Source organism: Lepidochelys olivacea, assembly GCF_965140295.1.
Source record: "Lepidochelys olivacea isolate rLepOli2 genome assembly, chromosome: 8".
In the NCBI taxonomy this organism is placed as follows: domain Eukaryota; kingdom Metazoa; phylum Chordata; order Testudines; family Cheloniidae; genus Lepidochelys; species Lepidochelys olivacea.
In genome coordinates, this window is record NC_140418.1 from 66,912,740 (window position 1) to 66,938,131 (window position 25,392).

A 25,392-nucleotide genomic window follows, 5' to 3' on the forward strand; every position below is an offset into this window, starting at 1 on the left:
TAGTGTGCAGTGAGATTTTACGTTTTCCAGAACTGAGAACTGAAGATGCCTCCTTCCCTTCCCCTGTCACCACTGGAAATTTGCTTTCACCTCTTCCGTGGGGTTGTCTGCATTTTCTATAGTTAGAAGTAAACAGCTATGCTAAGGAACAGCCATTTGTGCTGTTGTTGTATCTGAAGGCCAATGCCTATTTTTGGGTAAAACACCTGCTTTCGAGAGTTTATAATTTGTCTGATCAAATTCATTTTGGAATGGAAATAGCAGTGAAAATCTCACTCTTAGGTTTTTTTTTAAACCATATTTGAAATATATATTTGGCTCTTTATAAATAGTTGTAGATAAAACAAAATAAGTTATTAAAATTTATTTTTTTTGCATGTAAACAACTTAAAATTTGAAATTGATCGAATGGGTTGTCTATAATATATAGTCCAATTGCTCTTAATATTTTGACAAAAGTATATATTTTTTTAAACAATCTAACTTGTAACAAATAACTTTTTCTAAAAAATTGTATTGGGTTTCTATTGATAACCTGCTGTATGTGTGTCCTCAGTTATACAGCATAAAGGAATTGTTGTGTATGTTTTAAGTATGTTATAATGAGACCACCTCACAAGGTATTTACATATGTTGTGAACTAATACTCCTGCGTAGGGCTCAAAAACAGCACTCACCAGTGGCTCCTGAGAGGCTTTCTCTTACAGTGTTTGTGTCCTACCTCATTGGTTTAAGAAATATTAAAGCTCTCTTTCAAATAATAATAAACATATTTACAAGAATTATGGCTGTGAAGATAACTTTCCAAATGTCAGCTGAATGTAAACCAAATTCAGATGTTTTCCTGAGACAGTAGGCAGCTCTCAGTGCCTCTGGTGCAGCTGACAGATTTCTCAAGCAGCAGTAGAGCAAAATTTTCAAGGTTCTGCTCAATTTTCATTGCTGCTCTTTGGAACCCTATGGGCAGTAGTTAAAATATCAAGAACATCAATTTCATGCTACTGCTTGGGAAAGCTGTAAATGGCAACAAAGGCAAGTCTAGAGTTTTTAATGGCTGGGGAGGATCAGAAAAAGGTGAGCCTGGGAAAGAGACCTTCTCCCCTCCACCCTCGCAATAGTTGGGGAGTAATGAATGGGGAAAAGAGACAGAAATCTCTATTTCCTGTCCAGCACCTTAGGGGGCGAGAAAGAGGGTATGGAGTTTCGTGTTCATTTGATACCTGTGAGTCAGAACTTGATACAAAGGATGGAGCCCTCAAACACATGACATTCTGGTAGGAATCCTTCTTCCTAGCATTAGGCACAACATGGCTGTGATTCTCACCAGCTCATTCCCATCTCAATGCCACTTTCCGGTGGGGCCCTCACCTCACATCCTTTTTTTTCACACTCTAACTATAAACTTTCTAACTGCAGGATAGTTAAGCTCTGGAATAGGCTTCTAAGGGAGGCTGTGGACTCCCCATCTTTGTATGTTTTTAAGAACAAATGGGACAAACACTTGGTCCTGCCTCAGTGCAGGGGGATGGGCTTGATGACCTCTCAAGGTCCCTTCTGTGATTCTGTGTCTGGTTAGTAGGCCGGCAAATAGGTGTCTGGTGAATTTTCAACATTTATCTGCTCCTGTATTCAACACACTGGGACAGTTTGCCTTCTCCCAATGTGCATTCCCCTACCCACCTCACCTGTAAAACTGAAAGAGTGTAGAGAAAGAGAAGGGAAAGCAAGAAATACAGGGGATCCTCTAAGGCGAAAGAAATTCCCTCCATTAACTCAGACATTATTGGGCACCTCATTGATTATGACTTGGGTTCCCTCGTTGGACAAGTAACCAAGGCTCTCTGAACCTTAAACTCTTTGTGGAGCCCACTAGGGCATTTTCTTTCTCTCCTTTTGGTACATTTGCTGAGGAGCCCTAGGCCTCCCACATAGTGCTGAGGCAGAAGATGAACTGGTGAATGGCCAAAATGACAGAAACACAGTTTACGGTGGGGAAATAATTATATAGCAAGGGTCAAAAACTGCCTTATAATGCACAGAGATGGCTCCCACAGATGTCAGTGATATGAACCTCCTGTGTGCCTTTCATTAAAACCATTTAAAACCATTAGTCCAGTGCCTATTGTTTCAGTCCTGTAGCAACAGCGCAGGAAACAGACAGGTGAGAGCCACTGCTGCTGTCCTGCCTCATTCTCTGCAAAGGCAGCAGGAGCAGAAGTGTTGTGCAGATTCCTCTTAACACTCTGTGTAAGTGTTTGAGGTGGAGGCAGGGGGATCTCACTGGCCCATGCACTGCAGAACACTCTCCAACCAGAGGATTTTTTTCTCCCTTTTTCTTCAGCGCTTCACTTTTATTTCTTCAAACCAAAATTGTTGAACTTGTGTTATACAATCAACCATGTCCTTTCCATGGGGTCTTCTACAAAGGCCTATCTACGCCCTGTCGGATTGCACTTCACAGGCCATCTGCTTAGAGTCTGGGTGGGCCTCCTGACTCCCTTCTCCATCTTAGCCTGCTCCCTATAGATTTATGCTCTGCAGGCTGTCTTCCTCAGAGTCATACGTATCAAACTGGGTTCTTTCCCTTGATTCAGGGACTCCTGCAGTTCTCAGCTGAACTACTTGCTGGCTTTTACAAGGACCAGGTGATCTTCCAAGTTATCACCTGAACCCTGACCTTACAGCCTCAGCTGGAAGGCAGCTGATTAATCACAACCTGTGTCTGAGTGTAAGATACTCCCACTTTGACAAACTAGGAACCATAATTATACCTTCTCTCACCTTCCCACGCAGACCACACTTTGACTTGGTCACTTTCAAGCTTTTCAGATTGAATTCTTGATCATCACATTTACTCACCCAAAATATCAGAAGTGAAGGCTTTAAAACATAAATGAAGAAAAAATCCTTTGAAAATCACGGATTTTCGACTTAATTGTAAATACATAGTAGTTAATACTTGCTTTTAAAATCTCTGATTTATATTCATGATTACATGCAACAGTTCCATCATGCATATGTGGCAATTTTTTTTAAATTGTTCAATCATATAAACCACAATATCAAAGAGAGAGAGACACACAAACAGATTGACAGACATATTAATATAAATTGAAATTTTGGCAGCATACCACCCAAACTGAACACCCAGTCTGGTACAGTCTTTGATTAATACTGTTGTCTTTTGTCTCTCTAGGCCATTCCCTACAGAAGAAAGTGTTGATGATGAAGATATCTACAAAGGCCTTCCTGATTTACTAGAGTATGTCGTAAATCTTTTAAGCAGAATGAAAGCTTTTAATTTTCTGTTATGTAGCTATTATTTAAATGATGTGATGAAATAGTGTTCTAAAATAAGTTATTTTATCTGATTGACCAAGGATTGGTTAGAAAGGAAGAATTAATTGTCCAGAAAAAAGCACCTTAGCTTAATGATTGATTTTCATACACATGAAAATCAGATGATATTTCATGATGGGGTCTGGTGATGAATTGAAGTATCAGTGCGCTCTCTAGAATTATTTGTTTGTATCATCAGAATGCTTACGTAAAATGACAGAATCAATGAATGCTTTTCCCTGATCCTGCAGACAATTATGCGTATATGTATTTTTATTCATGTAAGTAGTCCCACATAATCCAGTGGAACTCGTCACGTGACTTAATTTCCACATGTAGTTAAGGGTTGCAGGATGCTTGCTGTTCTGGGCAGAATACATTGCTGTACAAGGGAAAGTCAAAAGAAAAAGGGTTCATAGTTTAGCCATCCTCCTTCTGTTTGAGTAGCAGAGCAGGCTATAACAGACCTTGACATTCTCTCCCTTTACAATGACTAAAGTTTTGTGAAAAATCCTAATGTTTCAGTTGTGACACTTATAAATTTAGCAGTTCAAATCCCCGCATCTAACAGTTTACAATACAGAAAATCATACAGCTCTGCCAAAATTTTTATTTATAGCAATATTATTAAACACAAAATCCTAACACAAAGGGATAGAAATGTGATTTTAACAAGAACAAGAAGTTTGGTATTACATACAAAAGTTACCCCATTTAAGATTTATAGTCTTTTTGTAATATGTGCATCAGCATTAAAAACATGGTTCCTACATATGCTTCTAAAATAGAAATCTGTTACAATATTAGGTGCAATAGCCTCTATTTTGATGCACTGTTATAGGATTCACATGTAAAAATTTACGATGGATTTATTTTGGATTGGTTATTATGTCAGGTAGCATGTACCATACACTGGAATGTAATAGTTAGATGCTCTCTAAAATATAGATAGGAAACAACTGGAAGAAGTATGTATTTCTTAAGAAATATAAATAGTTCAAGAGAGCTGGGGTTTTCCCCCTAACCAGGGAAGTTTATTTTACAAGAATAATTCCACCTTAATGATCTCTCTCTGGGTCCAAATGGTGTCGGAGGAACTCACCGTCCCATTTAGTACGTGGGGAGTCACTCGTTTTAGGATTGATTTTAATTTGCCCGGATGCTGAGGCCCATCTGTAACTTAGGTAGCAAGAACTCAGTGCCCCATTTTCTCCTTAGAAACCTTATTTCAATTCCTGTCATGGTTCGAAACTTAATTCTGTTTCTTCAAACTTGTGTTAATTTTATAAAGTCAGATGTTAAATGTGTTGAGGTAAAAAAAACAAAAAAACGTATTGATTGTATAGTCCCTTTGTGGTTTAGTTCAGTTAGAGAGTTCTTTTTCATTCATCTGTTTTAGATTTACTGTAAAAACCCAGACACTTGGTAAATTCTGTTTCCTAGTGTTGACTCTGTAATCCCTGTTCAATACACTGACCCTTTATGTTGTTGCTTTTCCTTTTTTCTTTTAGTGAAAGTGGCGGCGATGAGGATGAAGAGTTATATGATTGTGTCTATGGAGAAGATGAAGGTGGGGAAGTATATGAAGACTTAATGAAAGATGAAGCAGCACATCAACCTGTATGATTTCTATTTTTTGGGTGACTACAGACATATTCATAAAGAAATAGTGGTAGTGTGAAAGTTAAATTTTACTAACATTCATTAAATAACTGTTAGCTGTTTTCACTAACACTGTATGTATTTTTTTAAATTTAGATATTTCAGATCTGCTGTGTTGTTATGGTTGAGTTCACATTTGTGTACAGTGACCTTGTAACATATGCAGTGGATCATAACATTATCATCCTGCTGTGAAATCCAACATTCTCTTATGGAGAAAGGGTCAAAGATTCACTCTGGTAATTCTTTCTGTGAAAGAAATACCAACACTATTTCAACAGTAAAAAGAGAACATGAAAATAAATCATTATTTAGTTAAGATCCAGTTAGGTATGGATATTAAGATTTATTAGCTACTTGAGTTAAGACCATTTGAAAAAATAAATGCTACTGTTTACTCAAAAGTATGCTACTTAAAAAAAAAAAAGTGTTCCCCATATTATTTTGGCCACTATGCAACATTAGTCATGAACTAGTTAAATAGAGAGAGCTAGCATGTATATTGTACATATAGATATACATGTGTGTCAGCTTTACAAAAGTGCCATGAAATTTACATGCCCATGCACAAAATTTACTCACTAGCCATTTTTAATGGACTGGTAATTGGAAGCGAGGTGATGTCAAAACCCGTTCTAATAACTTATTGTCCATCTCTTTACAAGCATTCATTTTGCTTACCTGCAAATCTTTAGTGTGCTATTGTGATGATGCACACTTTTTCAAGGAAGTTGCGTGTTTTAAGGTGGGAGCTCACCATCTACATTTCCAGATTGAATTCCAGTGATATAGTGACTTGTAGAAGTGAGAAAATGAAAAGGTCTGAAGGTTGTTTTCCTGTGTTCTCCTGCTATAAAAGCGGCAAGTTGTAGGTATCTCCTGCAGTTCATACAATGTGTTTTTGTTGTGATTCTGAGAATTTACCATTATGTCGTGAGAAGACTATTTCCTTGGAAAGATTTTTGACTTGTGTCAATATGATTCATGTAAGTCTAGACTCTGCCAATTACTATGCATCTTAATGACAATTTAAGAGTATCATCACTTTTTCCAAGACATTTTTATACTAAGGACATTTTACTTTCAGCAACCTGCATCACAGTATCTTTAAGTAAAATAAGTGATGTGTAAAATATTGTGAAACTTGGGAGTTTCAGTTTGTAGTGGTTTATGTTTTGTTTGGATTTGATCAATTTTTGAGTTTTGGGGTAACCTTTACCAAAACTCAGTTAAAAGTACAAATTTTGCATGAGTTCTATATATAACCATAAATCAGATCAAGTTCACTTGCAACTGGGCCCAGTTGTTTGCTTAAAATGGGTGTGAACTATAGTGGATCTTTCGATAATCCTAGTTCGAGTATTCTGTTTGCAATGAAACTCAAAACCATGTGAAATTCAGGTATCATTATGGATATTTCTCCCAGTCTTAGCAGTTGACGAACCTTGACATATTTTCCCCTTTGCAAACTCTGTTTCTTTCTTGCCTTTACAAATGAAGCACTGTAAGGTATGTAGCTTCAATGGACATAACAGGGTGAGTTTAGGAGGGAATGGCAGCCGTAGTCTGAATTTGCTTGTGGGAAGAAAAAATAATACTAAAGATCTAAAAATGTTTAATATTAATTTCCTAATTAAAAAGAACAGTAGATTAAAACATGGTGCATTATGTCCACACATTTTTATACCTGATATGGTAAGAATGGATGTATTATGTTTGTTTCATTGGCATTGTATATCTTTGTTGGATTTGATGGCTGTCTTAGTATACAATAATTTACTATTAGATTTGCAAATGTGATGCACAGTAACATTACACATTGGCACAATTCTTTCATTTGAGTCCTTTGCATTAAATTCACTAGCATAGGGGGCTTAGAGGTGACTTGCAATTGCAAATCAATTTTAGAAGAATGAAAATGCTTTAGAAATCTGTGTTTGGTGTTTTACGCAGCTAGAGAAGAATACGTGTATCAGTTTAAAACTACACCTTTCTTTGTTGTTTGATGTGACTGCCTCACAACGTAAACTAAGGTACCAAAGTTTCCTGTGCCAGCAGACTGCTGCCACAGAACAATTTTCTTAGTGTACTGAGCAGACTGTTTTCTTTCACTCTTTTTAGCCCCTTTGACCATTGTCATTACTTCCTGTATTCAAATTCCAAGATATTGTAGCATCTGCTATAGATGGCAGATTGATGTGTTAAATAATAACACTCGCAAAAAGGACCCGCTTATGCAACCCTAATTTGTGTTGTGTGAGCACTAACAGAAAAGATCAGTCCTGTTGACTTGGGCTCTTCTTGGGGGCTGCTCTCATGAATTAGTGCTCAGCAACATAAGTAAGGGTTGCACAGTTGGGCCCAAGCTATACAAACCACTTTTGGAAATGTAATACACGCACATTTTATTTACAAAATAGCTCACAAAGAGGAGATTAAAAATAGACTCCAATCAAAATAATAATTTGAAACCCAAAAACTTGTTTAAAAGGAACGGACATGGGTAAAGTGTGACATTCCCTCCAATACAAATCTTTGATAGCCAGGAAATACCACATTTTGGGACAGCTCTTAATCATAACTTAATGTCCACACACCAGGTTTCCACTGACTGTGACAGACTCTGTATCCTCAGAGAGAACTTCATTCTGCCTCAAACTGATAAGGAAATGCACTGCACACAGCATCTTCCCCATACTATCTAAATCTTCCTCACTAGGCTGAAAGAAATAGGTTTGACGGAGGGATCTGCAGGAAGAGAATGACGTGGTTTAGTGTGTGGAAGGGAGGAGGCAGATGTAGGGAACTACTTGAAAGAAGGTGTGGAGTGATAGGCAGGGGGAAAAAGACAAAGATGACATGAAGGGGTTGGGGAATAGTAGTGTGACTTTTTGTGTCTGAGTGAGTGACATTGCTCTTTAGTAACTAGACTATGGAGTGGATGTAGACTTTCTACTATGATCAACAGCTACAGGAGTCTTCCTTTAGCTCAAAGGTTAGAGGCCAGGGTGTTTTTTGGAACTAAAGTCTCAGGATTCTGGTTCTGACTTCCTCTGTGTGAAACAAATGTATCTAGTAATTGTCTTTATCTGCTGCACATGGATTCGTTACAGTAGGCAATGAGCTGAGATACAGACAGGGCTACAGTCATGAAGATCCTTGGAAATGTGAATGAGGAGCTTGGATAGAATTTGGAAGGAAACAGGGAACAGGTGGAAAGAATTTAGGGGAGACAAGTTATATTATTATTGTTTTATTATTTGCTGAGGTTTTTTTGGGTGTGGAGAATCCAATCGTGACAATGACATGAACGATAAATGTCCATGCAGGAGTAATCCAGGAATTGTGTCCAATCCGCAAGCTAACCAACACCTGCCCAAATGTTTCTTTTAAGAATCTTTTTAAACACATTCTTTCATATTTGTCTGTATCCTGGAAAAAGAACTCTGATACCTTGGAATTCTGAACTCCAGTGCAGGAATTTTGTGCTCAGCCTTAATAAGCCCAATGTGGCAGTGAGCCCATGATGTTCAAATCTAACATCAGCTTCTGCTCTGTGATATGCCCCAACATGCACTATATTGCTGATCTCACATCTGCAGGAAACTGAAGCAGGCCTGTTAGGGTGAGGCAATCCCAGAGTCCTGTAAAGAACAAACAAACATACAAAGATTGCAGGATAGAGCCCTAAGATCCAGCTACTGTCCTTGACTCGGAACAGAATAGGACTATGGACCTAAATGCAAGTTCCTTTCAGGGAAAAGGTAAAAGGAAAAATTATAAACAAACACAAAGAGTTAGATGCGAGTCCATTACTCACAGCATGAGAGTCTCATTGATTTTAACTACGATGAGTAGCTGCTCACTGTTGTAAATAAAGGCCCAAATTAAATAAATATGGATCTATATTTTATCTTAATCTCATTATATTATTTTTAAAAGTATATAAGAAGGATTAAGTTATTGTTTATCTTAAAATATAACATACTGAATGACAAATTTTATCAAAATTCAACCCTACTAAAATTCTAGAAGTTGCCAGCTATTTGCGCTTTTAAAAACTATTCCCTTGGTAGCTGTTCCAATCTTTTGAAGCTGCAATACTAAGAATTTTCCAACAAGCAATGTGTCTTAATAGCTAAGCAGTAAACAAATAAAAGAGTTTGTTGTACAAAAGATGTCCACAAATTAATTAAACTTAACTTGCTTCTAATTGCAGAAGTGTACTGAAAATGACATAAGAAGCTGTTGCCTTACTGAAATAAAACAGACTGAAGAGAAATACACTGAGACCTTGGAGTCAATAGAGAAAGTAAGCCACTGAACTTTATGCTTGTAGAATAGTTATTTATATAGTAATAATATAATTGTATAATGGAATAGAGAATATATTAATCCAGTCAATGTTCACTTTTCTTAACAGTTTTTCATGGTGCCATTGAAAAGGTTTCTGTCAGCATCAGAGTTTGATATAGTGTTCATCAACATTCCTGTAAGTAATTGTACACTTAAAGAAAAAGGCAGAGAATTTGTGTCTGGTTATCATTTTGTGCGGTCACGTGCTATTGAACAAAGTGATGACTTGAAATGTGATGTGCAAATTGCCCTCAAAGCTTTTTTGAATATTCAGTAGGTTACTGTACATCTTAGTGAAAATGATTTTAGACTGTATTTTTTTATAGTTACTATGAGGAAAAAAATGTTGCATACAGCCACAGCAGTTTGTCAGCAATAGTATGGACCAGATATTCTGCTGGTATACATTGGAGTGTATTTCTTGATTTATACCAGCTGAGGATTTGGCACTATAACACAGTAACTCTTAGAAGATCTGTTATATGCAAGTATTTTATTGATTTAATTTAAGTTAGACATTAACCATGTCTGAGTTTCCTCACATCCTTCTATGCGTAATAGAGAACATGGATCATATTTTGTGTAGATAAGATGGAAAACATCTCTTCAGAAATTTACAAAGCACGTGACCATCATCAGCCTATTACACTTGAGTGTTGCATCAGTGTAGAGAACGTTTACACAGTATTTTGAGTTACAGGAATGCTTCTGAAAAGACTTTATAACAAGCTTGCAGATTTTTATTGGTATCTGCCCTCGATGTGTTGTCACTGAAGACATTTAAAAATCAATATAGCTTACAGCCTTATACTCAGAATTTGACAGTGAAAGTTGTAAAGAAAAAAAAAATTCTGTAGTCTCTAAGAAACTTCCTATTGAGTTGATATGGGTTGAGATTACCTGTGTGACCAGCCACAGAAATGTGGACATCTACAAGCAGATTGCATGAGGGATGCAGACAAAGGGGTACGACAGGGACCTGCAGCAATGCTGCATGAAATTTAAGGAATTTTGCCAGGGTGGCCACAAAGCCAGGGAGGCCAACAGTAGATGTGATGCTGTGCCACAGACCTGCCGCTTCTACCAGGAACTGCATGTCATAGATTTTCTGTGCTGTTTTCCCCCCACTCAGTCAAGTTCAGTTTTTGGAGAATGAAATTATCTGTCTTAGTTCACAACAAATATTGCAGAATGCATAGAGATACTCAAAGCAAACTGTAATTGTAAATGCACATCTAACATCACAATATTCATAATTTCAGGAAAATACCTAGACGTGTTTATAAATGTACAGCAAGTGCTACACAATTCTTAGCAGCACTAAAGCTCCAGGCCTAGAGAACACTGCTGTGGCTGACTGTTAAAATGCTCTTTCAAAACCTCCCTCATAGTAACTATAAAAAAATACAGTCTAAAATAATTTTCACTAAGATGTGTTGGGCTTTTGTAATAATCCTTGTAGACACAAGGTTCAAAGTCAGCAGGCAGATGCTCCACTTCTGCCCTCTACCCTGGTGGCAGCTTTGCCTCACAAATATTATGCAGGACACAGCAAGCAGCTATAACCATTGGGATATTTTTCTTACTGAGATCCAGTCTAATGAGTAAAACACTGCCAGTGCCCCTTCAATCTAGCAAAAGCATGTTCAACTGTCATTTTGCATCTGCTGAGCCAACAGTTAATCTTTCCTGGCGGTATTGAGGTGGACAGTGTATGACTTCATGAACCAGAGGTGCAAAGGGTTGGCTGAGTCCCCCAGAACCATTTTCAGCATTTCAACTTCGGCAATGGTAATGTGCCAGCAGGGAAAGAATGTCCCTGCATGCAGCTCTCTGAACAGTCCTGTGTTCTTAAAGATGCGAGCATCGTGCACCTTCCTTGGCCAGCCCACATTGATATGGGTGAAGTGCCACTGGTGATCCACCAATGCTTGCATAAGCAGAGAAAAATAGCGCTTTCTGTTGATGTATTCTGTAGCAAGGTGAGCTCATGCCAAAATAGGGATAAGCATGCAGTCTATTGCCCCAACGCAGTTCGGGAACCCCACTGCTGAAAATTCATCCAGTATTTCCTACAGGTAGCTGAGAGTCACAGTCCTGCATAGCAGATGATTAATGGTCCTACAGACTTGTATGACAGCCCCTCACTGTGGATTTTCCAATTCCAAAATGATTTCTTCACTGACAGATAGCAGTCCGGCATTACAAGCTTCCAGATTGTGATCACAACTCAATTCTCCACTGAGGGGCGAGCTCAGCACACAGATCCAGTGATGTGGACTTTTGCATCCCACCAGTCAGTGCTTGTTTCTTGGGCCCAGAGGTGGCACTTTACCATCTGCAGCTGCTCCATGAATACCACCAACAACCTTGAATTGTTTTTCATTATTCCCCTCAGTGAACTGCCCTTGAAGAAATCGTCATGTCGCCCCATTGTTGTGGTACTTCCTGCAGGTCTGCAAAGACAGGAGAATTATGCATCCTGTATTTGCAGTGTTCATGAGAATAGTGCAGAGCCCTGCGGGCTATGTCAGAGAGGGCAGACATTGAAAAGTGCTGCACAGGTTTGGGGGATTTTTTTAAAAGGCACAAAAATTTTGGAGTATTGCTGAATGGAGAGAGTTGCATCATGAGAACTTGACTTCCCCAGGGATCTCTGGAGCTAGAGGTCATTTCCTTCCCACAACATATTGGGAATGTTTCCCAAAAGGCATTGTGCCGGATGGTGGCACGCTGGGATACCTACCTGTGGTGCACCTCTCTTTACATCGACACAAGCACTCCTAGTGAGTACGTACAGCACTTATGTGAGCAGCCAAGTATGCACGTGAGTGATGTACTAATTTCAGGTTTCAGAATAGCAGCTGTGTAAGTCTGGATCTGCAAAAAGAAAAGGAGTACTTGTGGCACCTTAGAGACTAACCGATTTATTTGAGCATAAGCTTTCGTGAGCTATAGCTCACTTCATGCTTCCAGCTTTCATCCAGACCACACCACACGATCCACTGTCTACAGCCAAGCTCTACGATACAACTGCATTTGCTCCAACCCCTCAGACAGACAAACGCCTACAAGATCTCTATTAAGCGTTCTTATAGCTACAATACCCACCTGCTGAAGTGAAGAAATAGATTGACAGAGCCAGAAGAGTACCCAGAAGTTACCTACCTGGTCTTGAATTGAGAATCTTAAAATTTCTGCTGCAATATAGCTTGGCTCAAATATTTCTGCAGCATCCTTGTCTTTTTCCTGTGCCATTAGTGGACCATTGTATCAAGAAACTTATTCTAATTGGAGTTAACTTAGCACCAGGATGCCACTAATTGACCCATGTAATGTACAAAACTGGTTTTTCACAGCTCGGGGAAACAAATCATTACTTTTGTCTTGTCATTAAAACATTGACTTGACTTGCTTAATTTTAAAATTATCATTATAAAATGAAGCTGAACTAACAGGGCACATTTCAAGTTGGAATAAATTAGCCTTTAATAGGTCTCTGAGTTTAGTTTCCCTTGTCACATTGTATGGAGGATCCGGCATTTCAAAGCAAACATTGAAAGTAGCAGCTACTCATAAGTTATCTGTGTCTTAGTTTCTTGGAATTAACAGATATCCATGGAGACACTAATCTTCATTCTGGAAGCTTTAGGGGTTCTATTTGCATTTTAATTTTTTTCCTTCTATTACTGTTTTTAAGGAATTGGTGAAAACCCACAGAAGTCTAATGCAGGATATTTATGACTCCATTGTAAACAAAAATGACCAGAACCTGTATCAAATTTTTATTAACTACAAGGAAAGGTAATATTTATTCAACAACTTTTATATACTTTAGTGATAACCTATACTCAGTCCATGGAAGTGTTTCTCAATGATTAAGTACTCCATAAGCATTTATATAATTGAACTGAATATCTATGGGTAACAGCATCAGTATATATAATGGGCTTTGAATGTGGAAAGTACCAAGGAAGTGCTATTATTATTTTATAGAATGGATTGTTCAATTTTCCCCAACTGTTTTTTGTCATTGCTTTTTCATTTAAAAATAGCATCCATATTTTATATGAAATCATAAAATTTATTTTGCACAGCTTCTGGCATGAAAACTATCTTCGAATGCTTTATAGAGATAAACAATATAGGTACAGAGATAAAATAATCAGAGATGGGGAAGCAAATAAAATAAGACAGAAAGATACAGGCGAGGCATTCCAGATGGCAGAAAGAAGGACAGAAAGAAGGGTGAAACAGGCTGAGGAGAAGAGAGGAGAGTCTGAGGGGTTCCATGGAAGGTGTACATGAAATCACTTCTGAACTGGAAATTGAAGTAGCTGGGGAGCCAGTTGAGTTGTTTGAGAAGAGGTTAATGCAGTCACACTATGCTTGTGAGAAAGCAGGTATAAGCTAACAGAAAATGTCTGAAACTGGAAAGCTGGATTTTAGGGAGATGATGGGAAAGAAAGTTGCCATAGTCACATTGAAGTGATATATGAAGGTTTCAAATGAAGCCATATATGAAGATTTCAGCAGAGGAGCAGCTTATGGCAGTGGTATGTATGCTTGGGTAGATGCTGACAGACTGAGGGAAAGGGTGATTATTGGAAGGTGTGACAAAGTTCCTCCTCTACCTTGGTGGGTCTTGCGCTTATTGGCAGATTTGCTCGCCTTAGAGCTTCACGGCAGCCCTCAGTTTGGCCGTTTTTGTGAACCCACAGTCCAGGTCAACTCCTCCTATGTCTGACCAGGAGTTGGGAGGTTTGGGGGGAACCCAGGCTTGCCCTCTATTCCGGGTTCCAGCCCAGGGGCCTGTGGAATGCAGCTGTCTAGAGTGCCTCCTGGAACAGCTGTGCGACAGCTACAACTCCCTGGGCTACTTTCCCATGGCTTCCTCCCCCTCCTTTATCCTCACCATAGGACCTTCCTCCTAGTGTCTGATAATGCTTATACTCCTCAGTCCTCCAACAGTCCGCGTTCTCACTCTCAGCTTCTAGTGCCTCTTGTTCCCAGCTCCTCACATGCGCACCACAAACCGAGGTGAGCTCCTTTTTAAACCCAGGTGTCCTGATTAGCCTGCCTTAATTGATTCTAGCAGCTTCTTGATTGGCTGCAGGTGTTCTAATCAGCCTGTCTGTCTTAATTGCCTCCAGAAGGTTCCTGATTGTTCTGGAACCTTTTCTGTTACCTTACCCAGGGTAAAGAGACCTCCTGCGCTTGCTGCTCATCTATCTGCTTTCTATTCTCTCCTAAAGCCCCCTGGCCTGGGCTTTTCTTACTTTTTGACCCTGCTTCAGCCCCCCCCCCATCCTCCCCAACCGGGCCAGATGCTTTTTCTTCGTTTTTTTTTTTTTTGCTGCTGCTCAAGTGCTGGTCGGCTGCCAGCTAGCTGCCAACCCCCCCATGCCTGCCCTTGGACGCTGCTACTGCTCCAGTTGAAACCCCCAGAGGAGGGGGGAGGACTGCCGACCTGCTCCCCGGAGGAGGGGAGTGGAAGCCCCCAGACCCAACCGTTTTGCTGTTTGTTTATGGTCCCGTACCGAGCCAAGAAGAATCTTCTTATCTCTGCGACATTCTGGGCCTGCTGAAAGCCCTGCTGTCCAAAGCTACAAAAGCGGAAGAGAAGGCAGCAGACAGAAAAACCACCCAGGGAAGCTACGAACCATCGTGGAGGGGGCCGTAAGACTGAGTAACTTTTGAACTGTACTCTCATGTGGGGGGAGTTCGACTGTGTCTTAACTGCATTTGTAGGGAAACGGGGGTGTGGCATGGAGCTGCCCCCCCCGATCCATCAGTGCCTCCCCCAACACTACTACAACCATCACAGCCCCCCCGCCGTCCGTCCCTGCTGGCAACTTGCCATCTGCCTCTGGATTCAGCTGCTTTCCCTGATTCCATTGTCTGGACCGGAAACGACAGCCGACCAAGCGAGACTCTTTGGACAAACATGCGTGGGTCTGGGTCCACGTGTCTCCCCCCCCCCCCCGACTGTTCACCCCACAGTTTGCCCCTATTACCTGACCCCAACTCCTGTTTCCTCCCCCGCCCAGTTTGACCCATTTGCCCCCCCTTCCCCCCCGCCTGCAGCCCAGCAGGGAGAAGTGGTTAATCTGTTTCCCCCTCCCCCTCCTCCTTTTGGTGTCTCCCCGTCTCTCCCTGCTCACAATGGCGGGGAATGAGAGGGGTGAGGCCCCTCTAACAACCTCAGCTGCCCCTCACCCACCTACCCCCCTGCCCAACCCCCAAGCCCCCACCCCCACTGCTGCCAAAACACCTGCCACCGCCCCTGCTGGGGCATCAGCAGCAGGAGGCACCGGGGCGACTACTGCCGCTGCTATGCCCACAGCCCCCCCAGATTCTAGGAGAGCCCCCCAGTTGGCCGGAAAGGCCAGGCTGTGAAGAAGGGAAAGGGCCCCACTACAACCACCAGGCCCTCCATGGCAGGGGCTGCCCCCACCGCTGTGGCCTTGTCATCGACCATGGTGTCCCTCCCCGCTGTTCCCTCCACCAGCTCTGCGAGTGTCCTTCCCCCGGCCCCCAGGGTGTATGCCCGGGCGGTAGCAGCGCCCCCCGCCTGCCGTCTCGTCATCTCGCCCACCCACCACCTCCGCTACCATCAATAGCAGCCGTGGCCCCTTTCCCACAATGACCAGGAAGCACGGCGTTCGTTGCCTCCTGGTGCCCGCCTCGCCCCACATGGAGACATACGTGCAGGCATTGGCGAGGGTGGCAGGACCCATGGCTATTGTGGCAGCCTCCAAAATGTACGGGAAGGTCGTCTTTTTCTTAGCATCGGAGACTGCCGCCCAGGAGGCGGTGGAGAAGGGCCTGGCGGTGGGGGGAGTGTTCGTTCCCCTGGAACCGCTAGAGGACCTGGGCGTCCGCCTAGTCCTGACCCCTCCATCCCTCCATTTCTACCCAATGCCGCCCTGTTACCCGCTCTCTCCACCCTGGGGAAACCCGTCTCTGTCATCAGCCCTCTCCCATTGGGCTGCAAGGACCTCACCCTCCGTCACGTCCTTTCGTTCCGCCGGCAAGTGCAGCTTCTACCGCCGCCAGCGGCGCATGATGGAGAGGCGCTTGAGGGGTCCTTCCTGATCCCCTACCAGGGAGCCCGCTATCGGGTCTACTATTCCACAGGAGAGGCCCGGTGCTACCTCTGCTGATCAGTGGGGCATGTCCGAAGAGACTGCCCCTTGGCCCGGCGGGGAGGGGCACCCGAGACCGCCGAGACCCGGCAGGACATCGGCTCCGTCGTTGCCGACGCCCCTGGCCTCCCGGGACCTGAAACCACCTCTCCTCCTGCTTGATCCACCGCTGCTCCTACCTGGGCCCAAGAGACACCTCCCCTACAGCGCCCAGATGAGCGAGGGAGCCCTGCTCTTGCTGTTAACAATCCAGCAGAGCCTATGGAGGAGGGTGCAGGAAAGATATTACCGGGCATAGGAGAGGGCCTGCCCCAAGGAGACCCCCCCCATGCTGCCTCACCGTTACCCCCCCTCCCCGAGCCCCTGAACCATCACCTCTGCCCCCCGACATGACCCCTGCTAACCAGCCCTCAGACGATGCTATGGAGGGCTGGACCCTAGTTCAGGGAAAGCGAGGCAAGCGGAAGGCTCGAGCTCCGCTGCACCCATCCGATGCGGAGGCCCCCCGGAAGACCAGGAAGGGAGGCACTGACACTGAGCCTTCCGCTATGCCCACGAGTGAGATCCATCTGCCAGTGTCAGGAGGGGAAGACAAAATAGTACTGGAAGGTAGGATCTCCCCTCCACGGGAGACCCTACCCTCCGAGATCCCTGAGGAAGGCCCTTCTGCCCGAACCCCCCCAGAACCCCCCGCGAATCCCGAAGCGACCGTCGTAGCGGGCGCCAGAGGGGAGACCCCCAGGGTGGCAGAAGACGATCTCTCCTCCATGTATGAGGAGATCGAGGCCCTAGGTTTGGCCCCGGTCACCCAGGGAGAGGATGACCTACTGCCGGCTGGCCTCAATCTGGGCAACCTCACCCCAGTCCTCCTTTCCCCATGCTCGCTCCCCCTAACCGCCTTCCCAGACGGGCACCCTACAGAGGGTAGTCCACCACCTGATGCCGTGGCTGCCAAATTCACCACAGAGCCTGTGCCTAGCATGACTGGGAGCCCCCTCCCCACCTCCTTAACCCTCTAATCTGTTCGGGAGGCGCCACCTCTTAGCTGCTTCCCTCCTGAAGACCAGAGTCTTGCCTCTGTCCCTGCCCAATCCACCTCCTCCTGCAATGCTATTGCCGCCCCTGGGGTTATTTCTTTCCCTTTTTTTGCGGATCCCTCCCAAGGATTGCATTTTCCTGCCGCGACCTATTAGGAGCTGCAGTTTTCCCTCCGCCGTCCCCTTCTACCCCAAGGCTTGAGATGAACCTAATAACTTTAGCCTGTCAGACGGCCCGTTGGTGGTCTGCACCATTCCTGCCCGCCTCATAGAATCATAGAATATCAGGGTTGGAAGGGACCTCAGGAGGTCATCTAGTCCATCCCCCTGCTCAAAGCAGGACCAATCCCCAATTAAATCGTCCCAGCCAGGGCTTTGTCAAGCCTGACCTTAAAAACTTCTAAGGAAGGAGATTCTACCACCTCCCTAGGTAACGCATTCCAGTGTTTCACCACCCTCCTAGTGAAAAAGTTTTTCCTAATATCCAACCTAAACCTCCCCCACTACAACTTGAGACCATTACTCCTTGTCCTGTCCTCTTCTACCACTGAGAATAGTCTAGAACCATCCTCTCTGGAACCACCTCTCAGGTAGTTGAAAGCAGCTATCAAATCCCCCCTCATTCTTCTCTTCTGCAGACTAAACAATCCCAGTTCCCTCAGCCTCTCCTCATAAGTCATGTGTTCCAGACCCCTAATCATTTTTGTTGCCCTTCGCTGGACTCTCTCCAATTTATTCACATCCTTCTTGTAGTGTGGGGCCCAAAACTGGACACAGTACTCCAGATGAGGCCTCACCAATGTCGAATAGAGGGGGACGATCACGTCCCTCGATCTGCTCGCTATGCCCCTACTTATACATCCCAAAATGCCATTGGCCTTCTTGGCAACAAGGGCACACTGTTGACTCATATCCAGCTTCTCGTCCACTGTCACCCCTAGGTCCTTTTCCGCAGAACTGCTGCCTAGCCATTCGGTCCCTAGTCTGTAGCTGTGCATTGGGTTCTTCCGTCCTAAGTGCAGGACCCTGCACTTATCCTTATTGAACCTCATCAGATTTCTTTTGGCCCAATCCTCCAATTTGTCTAGGTCCCTCTGTATCCTATCCCTGCCCTCCAGCGTATCTACCACTCCTCCCAGTTTAGTATCATCCGCAAATTTGCTGAGAGTGCAATCCACACCATCCTCCAGATCATTTATGAAGATATTGAACAAAACCGGCCCCAGGACTGACCCCTGGGGCACTCCACTTGATACCGGCTGCCAACTAGACCTGGAGCCATTGATCACTACCCGTTGAGTCCGACAATCTAGCCAACTTTCTACCCACCTTATAGTGCATTCATCCAGCCCATACTTCTTTAACTTGCTGACAAGAATACTGTGGGAGACCGTGTCAAAAGCTTTGCTAAAGTCAAGAAATAATACATCCACTGCTTTCCCTTCATCCACAGAACCAGTAATCTCATCATAGAAGGCGATTAGATTAGTCAGGCATGACCTTCCCTTGGTGAATCCATGCTGACTGTTCCTGATCACTTTCCTCTCATGTAAGTGCTTCAGGATTGATTCTTTGAGGACCTGCTCCATGATTTTTCCAGGGACTGAGGTGAGGCTGACTGGCCTGTAGTTCCCAGGATCCTCCTTCTTCCCTTTTTTAAAGATTGGCACTACATTAGCCTTTTTCCAGCCATCCAGGACTTCCCCTGTTCGCCACGAGTTTTTAAAGATAATGGCCAATGGCTCTGCAATCACATCCGCCAACTCCTTTAGCACTCTTGGATGCAGCGCATCCGGCCCCATGGACTTGTGGTCCTCCAGCTTTTCTAAATAGTCCCAAACCACTTCTTTCTCCACAGAGGGCTGGTCACCTCCTCCCCATGCTGTGCTGCCCAGTGCAGTAGTCTGGGAGCTGACCTTGTTCATGAAGACAGAGGCAAAAAAAGCATTGAGTACATTAACTTTTTCCATATCCTCTGTCACTAGGTTGACACCAAGAGCCCCACCAGGGGAAAACTGGGAAATCGCAACCCCACGCCCCCATGAGCTGCGAAAAGTGTTGCGGGAGTTTTTAGAAGACATCCGTGGCTCCCGCAACAGGATACAGCTAGCTCTCCAGCTGTGGGGGGACTTTGATCAACTCCTCCAGGCCACAAGGGCCCTTATAAAGGAGGTTAGAGGGAAAGGAAGGCACGATGCCACGACCTACAGGCGGGCCCGCAGCTTCCGTGATGATTTACTCACTGACGGGATGGGTCACGGATTGTTGTGCGACCCGCCGGGGCCGTGAACACCCCCGCCAAGAAGGGACCCCCACCCCCCCAGCCCTCCGCATGACGTCTCTCATTATTGCAACTTTGAACACCAGGGGATGTAGGATGGCTCTCCACAGGTTCCAGGTGCTCCCTTACCTTCGGGAAGGGGGGTACTCTGTGGTTTTCCTGCAGGAGACCCATACGGATCTGACCGCCGAGGACAGCTGGTGGCTGGAGTGGGGGGATGGGGTCTACTTTAGCTACTTCATGATTCGACAAGCTGGAGTGGCGACCCTCTTCTCCCCCAACCTACGGCCCGAGGTGCTAGGGGTCACTGAGGCCGTGCTGGGCCTCTTGCTGCATCTCCGAGTCATATGGAGGGGCTCGTGGTCAACCTCGTTAACATCTATGCCCCGACAACGAGCCCGAAGCGGCCTCAATTCTATCAGCGGGTGTCCAACTTCCTTGGCACCATAGATTCTCACGAGTGCCTAGTCCTGGGAGGGGACTTGATTGAGGGGAAGAGCGAGAGACCCCAGCCCCAGCCGTTGCTGCTGTGGATACCATCATCTTTGTCACCTAGGAGGGGTCCTATCACACGTGGGTGTACGTCCCCCCACCCCCAAACCGCCAACCCCGCAGCCGTGCCCATCTTGTCAGGCACTCTCAGGAGAGGAATAATCGGTGACACTGGGCGTGGCACTAGGTAACTTGAGGGGGTGGAAGACCATGAGTGTCGAGGAAGCCCCCCCGCTCTAGGCCAGCAGGTGACTCAGGAGGGTGGAAGACCACGAATGTTGAGGAAGCCCCCCAGCTCTGGGCCCAGGCTAGCCTGAACACTTCTCCCTCCTGAAGGCTGCTGTGTTATACCTTGTGTTTGCTTTTATTTTGTTGCATAGTTTTGCTTTATCCTTTTTGGTGATTCTTTGTAAGTGTTACACAAATAAAATTATTTTCTTCTTCTTCAAAAAAAAAATTACTCTCCTGTAGCCATCCGGCCCGACCCTGTCACAAAGGATACAGGCAGTGAAGGCAAATGGCAGGTCTGAGTGTAGAGGGGAGCTACGGAGCAGGAGTTGTGTCTCAGGATGCTCCTTTTCTCCAAAAGAAGCAATGTAACTTAAGGAAGCTGAGAGGAAACTACAAGTTTATTTTGTCAAGGGAGGACAGATACTGTGTCTAGCTCTATTTGTACTGCAGTATAGGTTTAAAATAATAATTAAAGGTAAAAGATGTGCAGTTAGTATCATCACTTTTGAAGTGGAAGCTAAAGCTAAACAGAAGATGATCAAGAGGGAGAAAAAGATTAAAAATAGAAGGCAAGAACGGAGGCTTGTAGATCCCCAAAGATGGAGCTTGCAGATTAAAAAGGAGTCACCTCTAAAAATTTAGAACAGTTTGAGAAGAGTGGAATGAATTGTTACTGAAGGGAACAGGAAGTTCCCGGTACAAACCTGGATTCTTTCCAATAGCTTTACAAAAAATCAGCCAGTGGGTACCATGCTGGTTTCTGACTGCTGTTAAGAATTTCTTGCTTTTACATATGTTAGCTATTATCTTGACCCAAAGCCTCATGGAATGTAAACTCAACAGATACTGTCAAATCAGTTTGCAAAACCTACCGTTGCTGTAAAAAGAGTGGATGTAATTAATCCTGGGCTAATCCTATGTAACAGAATTTATTCATTGCATCCTTTGAAATCTATCTCTTTATACTGTAAATACTAATGACTCTGGTGCTGTTAAGCAGCAGTTACATTGTCTTACAGCCTGAAACAAGTGCTTTATTGTGTCAGGGTATGCATGTCAGTGTTAAAGTGAATTGAAATGATTTTACAGCATTTTGATTATGATCTTTAGTATTTTTCAAACATGCACCTGATTATATTCTTGGGGAAGCTTTGTAATACACATTTAGGGCCAAGTTATTATGCCTTGGTATGTAGGTACCGCTCCCAGTTGAAGGGAAGATTGTGACCCATATATTTGTTTGTGAAATGTGAACAAAGGACTGTTTCTTTAAAAAAACAAAACAAAAACAAACAAAAAAACAAACCCCACACCATCCTGCTTGTTTTTTTTTCTTGCTTTGTTTTAGAATGGTTATTTATGGGCAGTACTGCAGTCAAGTGGAGACAGCCATATCCTGCTTGGACAACATCTCTAAGACAAAAGAAGATGTTAAATTGAAGCTAGAGGTACTGATATTTATTTTTTATATACAAATATATATCCACCATCCCCCCAAAAAAGAAAACTGTTCATTCTGACATGTGGTTCTGTGAGTTTCTTTTCTTTTCCTTTTTACCTGGACTAACTGATCAAATTAACTTGTCAGGTAGAGACAGAAGAGGTTGAATCCTGGTCAGAAGAAGTCTTGCTATTGACTTCAGTGGGGTCAGGATTTACCCAAGAAGTGGTTTTGTCAATAAAACACTTTTTTCTCATAGTGTTTTAGGTGAGAGTGAAGGTAGCTGAGAATAAAATATGGTGTATAATTAGAATAACATTTAAAGACTATAGGCACATCTCTGCACAAGGGATTGTGTGTAAGATGCACCACCCGAGATGTTCAGACAACCTTGGAAGCACAAAAAGAACACGAGTACTTGTGGCACGTTAGAGACAGCCATAAAAATGTAAGCATACTGTGGGGCCATGCGGGTACCCATAGCAGTGCCGCTGACTTGAAGGTATACATTGTCCCCAAATGTGAAATAGTTGTGGGTGAGGACAAAGTCACAAAAGGTCAGCCACCAGGTTTGCCGTGACTTTATTGGGGATACTGTTCCTGATGGGTTGTGAGTCCATCTTTGTGAGGAATGTTGGTGTAGAGGGTTTCTACATCCATAGTGGCCAGGAGGGTGTTTTCTGGAAGATCACCGATGGATTGTAGTTTCCTCAGGAAGTCAGTGGTGTCTCGAAGATAGCTGGGAGTGCTGGTAGCATAGGGCCTGAAGAGAGAGTCCACATAGCCACACAATCCTGCTGTCAGGGTACCAATGCCTGAGATGATGGGGCGTCCAGGATTCCCAGTTTATGGATCTTGGGAAGCAGATAGAATACCACTGGTCAGGGTTCTAGGCATGTGTCTGCACAGATCTGTTCCTGTGTTTTTTCAGGGGAAGCACAGTTCCTCTTTGGTCTGGAGGATAATCAGCTACAGCCCTTTATAGGACACAGCATACTGCCCATCAGCTTTGCTGGGGAAGTGAATGTGCAGGGTGGGAGTTTGATGATCCCACCTGTGATAAAGAGGATTTCTTATTTTTTGGTTTACTAGTCACCTTCAATCCACACAGTTGTCATGCCTGTTGTGCTATTTATGCCTACATCTAATAAGACAAAGAGTCTGCTGTTTACCTGCAGTGTTGCACTTGAACTACCTGCTGGGCACTAGCGAGAGTGATTCCAACTGCTATCTCTGTTTCTCTTATAGACACTCACAGCTTCAAATCAACAAAACTCTGTGTGGTTTCTTATCTCTAATTACAGTGTTTATACCACAGTCATCACTCTGCTGTCTGAACACCTGAAGAATAGGATCTGGATCTGGATCCAGATCTTGAATACCCCCAAATTCAGTGGTGTTCTGAGCCAGGGTTTTGGTTCAGCTTATCACTACGGAGATGATTTTTTCCTCATTATGGTGGTATTTATCCAGTATCCTAATATCTGGGTGATCTGGCAAACTTATATGTCTACTTAAAAAAAAATTAGGAGTATACTTTGTATTTTTTTTTATTTTTCAGGAATCACAGCTCAATCTTGTATTTTATTTTTAAAAACTAGGAATGTTCCAAGAGGGCCAATAATGGGAAATTTACTTTGCGGGATCTTCTAGTGGTTCCTATGCAGCGAGTTCTGAAATATCATCTGCTGCTGCAGGTACTTTTTTTTGAAGTTTAAAGTGATTAAGCGCAAAGCTGTGAAGGTTTATCATCAGAGGATTGTTATAATGAGGGTTCAGTACCTTTATTAAAGGACAGTGATTAACATTTTTATAGAGTTGAATTGCGAATTATCTGTGTGGAATCCAGTACAGTTCAGCCTTCTTTGTGGTGAGCATTCCACACAGCTGAAGCATATCTGAGAATAACAATCACTTCCCGGGTACTTGAGCCTTTTCATTTAATGGCTTCTTTAAAAGTTAGTGGTGGCAAACTATGAGAATAGTGGTTTTGTAATGTAGACCACTACCCCCAAAGACTAAGCTGAACGAGATGATACCATTCTTTAAGATACTTCCCTGCTATAGTAAATTCTAATAAAACCATATTTATTTTGAAATGCTTCTTGTTATAACCCACAAAGCTCTTGGCTTCCACCGTTAGTCCTATAATGAGGGTGGAGAGTCTTATAAATTTAATTTGATAGCTGTTCCAGGAGACTCATTAGTTCAGCAGCAAAGAAATATATTACTGTATTAGATTGTCAACCCTGCTGATGTTTGTAAAATGTAATTTTAAAAAGAGCTGCTATCTTTATGTGAAGCATAATTTTGACTCTGTGGTGCTTTGTGTAATTCAAACTTATTACTTTTCTTGAAATATATCTATATAAATGCAAGTCATCAATATTCTGATCAACAGAAAATCATGAAAAAAAACAAACCAAAACTGATGACAGAACCACTTTCTTAAAACATTTGAGACATGAACCAAGGCAATATAATCAAATTGTATATTATGAAAAAATGATATGAAAGATTATGTCACTCATAGTGTTTTAAAGTGTGAGGCATCATAAAACTACAATCAGGTATGTAACAGGGTGTCCAAATATATTAGTCTTTTCAGAAGCAAAATATCCACAAAAATTGCTAGAAAAACTGCACTTTTAAGTAGTAGCATCTATTCCCACCATTTTCCAGTATTTTAGCAAGATATTATTTTTGGTAACAACATATAGTCCTCTTCTTAAAATGCATTCAAGAAGAAATAACTGATTTTTCTCTGGATTTTCTTTTTTGCTTTTAACTAACCCATTAATTTTTCTAGATTCTAGATGGGCTATGTATCTTTTAAAATATAGCAAATAGCTTAACATTCTTGAAATATTTTCATATACTGTCAAGATATGTCATCCACATTCATGTCTATAAAATATTATATAAATGCAGCTAATCTTGTACTGGAGTAGTGACTATCTCATTGTGGTTAGTCACATATTTTAGTTAAAGATTTTGTCAGCATATATTCCTACTTCATCTTTGCAAACAAACTCTTATTTTGGGGTTTTGACTATTCATGTTGTTGCTAGTAACATGAAAATTATCTAATATTGTTTGCCTGGGCTTTCAGCACAGACTACTTCTCAGGGAATTCTGCACCAAAAAAATTAAAATTCGGTGCCACTTTTTAAAAAATAGTATGAGTATAATATTTTAAAATTCTGCAAAATTCGGCAAATTTTATTTGTCAATAAATAAATGTGGCTCCAGCATGGCAGTGGCGAGCACAGGCCACTGGCTGCACTGAGGTGAGAGATCACCCTGAAGCCCCCACCTCCCCCAGTCCAGGGCCTTGGTAGTGAAGCTGCACTCGACCCTGACACACTGCAAAGGCTGGGGCTGCCTCAGAAACACCCTGGGACC

General features: G+C 43.1%; 1 protein-coding gene across 1 annotated transcript in view; it reads left to right on the forward strand.

Annotated features, from left to right (window-relative positions):
- The window catches only part of VAV3 (vav guanine nucleotide exchange factor 3), a 248,303-nt gene that overhangs the window by 102,535 nt on the left and 120,376 nt on the right, over window positions 1–25,392 (forward strand). The window contains exons 4-10 of the mRNA XM_084637324.1: window positions 3,197–3,262; window positions 4,851–4,959; window positions 9,221–9,313; window positions 9,425–9,493; window positions 13,058–13,161; window positions 21,895–21,994; window positions 23,589–23,684. Of these exons, the coding sequence (XP_084493450.1) occupies window positions 3,197–3,262; window positions 4,851–4,959; window positions 9,221–9,313; window positions 9,425–9,493; window positions 13,058–13,161; window positions 21,895–21,994; window positions 23,589–23,684 (637 nt within the window). The remainder of the gene's footprint in view (window positions 1–3,196; window positions 3,263–4,850; window positions 4,960–9,220; window positions 9,314–9,424; window positions 9,494–13,057; window positions 13,162–21,894; window positions 21,995–23,588; window positions 23,685–25,392) is intronic.